This window comes from Callithrix jacchus, chromosome X (genome assembly GCF_049354715.1).
Source record: "Callithrix jacchus isolate 240 chromosome X, calJac240_pri, whole genome shotgun sequence".
Classification (NCBI taxonomy): Eukaryota; Metazoa; Chordata; class Mammalia; order Primates; family Cebidae; genus Callithrix; species Callithrix jacchus.
The window spans coordinates 104345699-104349731 of record NC_133524.1 but is presented as its reverse complement, the minus strand read 5'-3'; the positions used below and the strand labels follow the sequence as shown (position 1 = coordinate 104349731).

Below are 4033 nucleotides of genomic sequence, written 5' to 3'. Positions count from 1 at the left end.
ACCTCAAGTGATCCACCTACTTTGGTCTCCAAAAATGCTGGAACTATAAACATGAGACACTGCACCTGGCCAGGGAGCAATATTTATATAGTCACAGTAATAAAATGCTCAATACTAATTGTAAACTTTTGGAATTAACTGAAAGACAGAGTGTGGACTTTATCAAATTTGACAATGTAAAAATAGAATATAGATTGAAAAAGCTAGAAAGTAGAAAGGGGAGGAGGAAAGATGAAGAAAAGGCAAAAGGATGTTAATATCTTCATCTTACAAAGTGGGGAGTACTATATGGTAGAACAAAAATGGGGGTATATTTGTATGTATTAAAATTACAGGAGAACCTATAGTAAACTGTATAACTCATCACTAATATTCAGGGCCTTTTCCTACAGATCCTTCTCCACTCTCTCAGAATCAGTTTTGACAACATGTTTTGAGAATGGAAATGTGAGCAAAGGTGATGAATATCATTTCTGGATGGAAGCTTGAGGAGCCAGGACATGATTTGTCACTCTGTTTTTCCCTCTGTCACCATGATTCCAGATAGTGGTTATAATATTAGCCTGGGCCCCAGAAGGAGGACAATCATGACATGGAACAGACCCCCCCATTGTGTAATCAGCAATGGAAATGTAGTGAAAGGAACAGAGCTTAGTGATTTTAAGCATTAAGATTTTTTGACTGCAGCATAACCTAACTTATGCTATGTAACAATAAAGAAAGTAAATACAGATGCTTATTGACTTATGATGGGGTTACATCCTGATAAACTCATTTTAAATTGAATATATTGCTAAGTTGAAAATGCATTTAATACATCTAGTCTCTCAAATATAGTATAGCATAACCTACCTTAAATGTGTTCAGAACACTTATATTAGCCTACCCTTGGGCAAAATCATCTAATCCAAAGTCTATTTTATAATAACGTGTTAAGTATATCATGCAATTTGTTGTATACTGAAAGTGAAAAACGAAATAGTTGTGTAGGTATCTGAAGTATGGTTTCTACCGAATGCATATTACTTTTATAGCACTGTAAAGTCAAAGCATTGTAAGCCAAGCCACTGTAACTCAGGAACCGTCTGTAAAGTGTTGTGAACTATATTGAGAGGATGGAGAGTAGAGAAGTGCAAATGGAGATGTAAGTGAGCTAAATCCTCATCTCTGAAAACAGGAAGTCAGTAGATAGCATTTAAAAAGAAAGTAAGCAGTTATATTATTTGGAGATATGGAGAAAACTATCAAGAAACAAACAAGCCAAAAACTACTAAAAATAATTAAGTGTTATTGTCCAGGGAACAGGCATAAGATAGGAAGAGGTGGGGCAGGAGGGATTTTGTTTTTATTACAAATTCTTCCAGACTTTTTTATGGCTTTATTTTTTTGAGATGGAGTCTTACTCTGTCACCCAGGCTCAAGTACAGTAGCATGATCTCCGCCTCCCAAGTTTAAGCGATTCTCCTGCCTCAGCCTCCTGAGTAGCTGGGATTACAGGCATGCGTCACCACGCCCAACGAATTTTTGCAGTTTCAGTAGATACGGGGTTTCACCATGTTGGTCAGGCTGGTCTCGAACTCCTGACCTTGTGATCTGCCCACCTCAGCCTTCCAAAGTGCTGGGATTACAGGTATGAGCCACCATGCCTGGCTCTATGGTTTCAAATAATAGTGCTTGTGTTTCTTTTGATAATTTGAAAAAATTTTTCATTTATTTGACTTCATTTATGCAAGCTTCAAAAACTATATAATTTCAGCCTTCAGAAACATGGTCATAGAATCCAAAGGAAATCTTAAAAGGGAAGTCGTACTTTGGTTGACTCTGATCTTACATACCTAATTTGTTCCTGAAGAACACTTCACTTTGGACCAACTAATAGACTGGTAATCAGACAAGCAGCTTCAAAATTCAGACAAAAACAAATGGATTTTTTTGTTTGTGCCATTTAATAAATTTTCACAGAAAAAGAAATTTATCAACTAGTAGGGTAATTTAAACCTGGAATTGGCAATTCGCAGACTTGAGGTTGCTCTTTAATGCACTTTTCAAGGGGTTAGAGTTTCAACTTTTTCTCTATGGACTGTTCTAGATCTGAGCCTGTCTTCCAGAGCCTCCTCTACCAGGATCAAAATCTTCGTGAAACTCACCCATTACCTGACCCCCAGATACACCGTGACTATACTGTCAACCCTCTCTAAAACCTATATCCCGATCAGTGTGGATAATACGTTCATCTAGGCAGGTCCCATTTAGAAACCACATGGCATTTTCAGCATCGGCTCTGTTATAGTATTCTACAAAACAGAAACAGCATGCTGTTTTCGTTATTTTATCCAGGCCCATAAATATATTCCTGACATCACCGCATCTACTAAAGAGCTCATGTATTTGCTCTTCAGTTGTATAAAAGGAAAGATTCTCCACATACAATGTGGAGCTTTCCCTCAGTAATTTTTCCTGCTCAGATTTACTGCCACTGAACTGGTAGTCCTGGTAGCAGCTCAGCTCCAAAGCAGGGTCTTTACACAGACTTTTCAGGCCTTTGGACATGGTGCTGGGTGAGCAGCATGCAGATGGCCATTTTTGGTCCAGCTTCGCAGCTGAAAACCTAAGTCGAGTTGGAAAAAATGAGGGAAGTCAAAAGGAGGGAAACAGAAGTGTAAACCTGTGAATATTTAACATATTTGTGTCTGGATACAATAGCATTTCATCTCTTGACCATAAGGATCATGTCAAGGCAAACTAAAAATAGACAGTTCCAGTCCCCAAAACATGGTCATAAAATCCAGCTTCCTGAAAGGGAAGTTGTGCTCTCTTTGGTTCACTTGGATCTTATATACCTAATCTATTAACAAAGAACACTTTTAATAACAGTATGCTCTTGGAAAATATATCATAAAACAGTTAAATGGATCACATTTTCACAGAGAATGAACACTAACAATTCTGATCAAGGACTAAGCATCAGACAAATCACATACACAATCAAAGTTAAAGCACAAGTGCAGTTGGGACATACTCTTAGTTTGCAATTCAAGTCTATAATATGGAATCAATATATTGCATTGTTGAGTTACACAAAGGGTACCTATACACCATCAAATATACAAGTAGCTCTATAAAAACGAAAACTCACTGGTATCATAAATTTGACCTAAATTAAGAATAGATTTTATTAACAATAATTCTGTGTGTTCAAAAGGTAAATAATAACCTTTCTAGACAATTTTAACTAACTCCTTTTACTTCTTTGCTAAAATTTCCTACAGCATTCAGAGGCATTAAACATGATGTAGTTGGTTTTAGCTATACTTTTCAATAATAGGCCTTAGGTCTCCCTATTTCTGTTCTATTTCGCAGTGTTTCCCAAATTTTAGCATGAAAGAAATACCTGCAAAACGAGATTAAAATACAGATTCTTGCAGCCCAGTCTTAAGATATTCTGATTCAGTGGGTTTGGAGAGGGACCCAGGAATTAACGATTTAACTTACATCCCTCAGTGATCCAGATGCGAATGGTTCAAAGACCACACTTTGAGAAACTCTGCTAAGGAAGTACATATCCTTAACAAACATTTAATAAGCACTCTACTTGCCAGACACTATGACAGGTGCTATAAATACAACAGTGAAAATACAATTTTCAGAAATCACTGTGTCCCCAGCACCTACATGAACAATGCATTGTACACCATGGACACAGTAAATATTTGTTAATGACTGGATGAATGTGTGAGCTCATAATTGAGTGGTGAAGCCAGCCAAATAAACAAAAAAATACAATATGGTGTAATCAATACTATTTTAGAGCTATTCATGGAGGAAGGGGAGAAGGGAATTAACATTTATTGGGGATCTACTTTGTGACAGGCACTGTGCTCACTTGCCACTACATCACCCAGGAAGAAAAGCAGTTACCTTAGTCTGGGGACAACAGGGAAGGCTTCTGGAGAAGCGGCTGCATGCACTGATTCTCAAAGGACAAGAAAGGTATGAGTATGTGTGTTGGGGGCGGTGGGAGAGCATAGGAGTT

General features: G+C 37.6%; 1 protein-coding gene across 1 annotated transcript; it reads right to left on the bottom strand.

Moving 5' to 3' along the window:
- Positions 1-2085: 2085 nt before the first annotated feature.
- Positions 2086-2550, bottom strand: NCBP2L (nuclear cap binding protein subunit 2 like). Its single transcript, XM_035288323.1, is given in 1 exon segment — positions 2086-2550. A coding segment is annotated over 1 exon segment (465 nt).
- Between the last annotated feature and the right edge of the window lie 1483 nt (positions 2551-4033).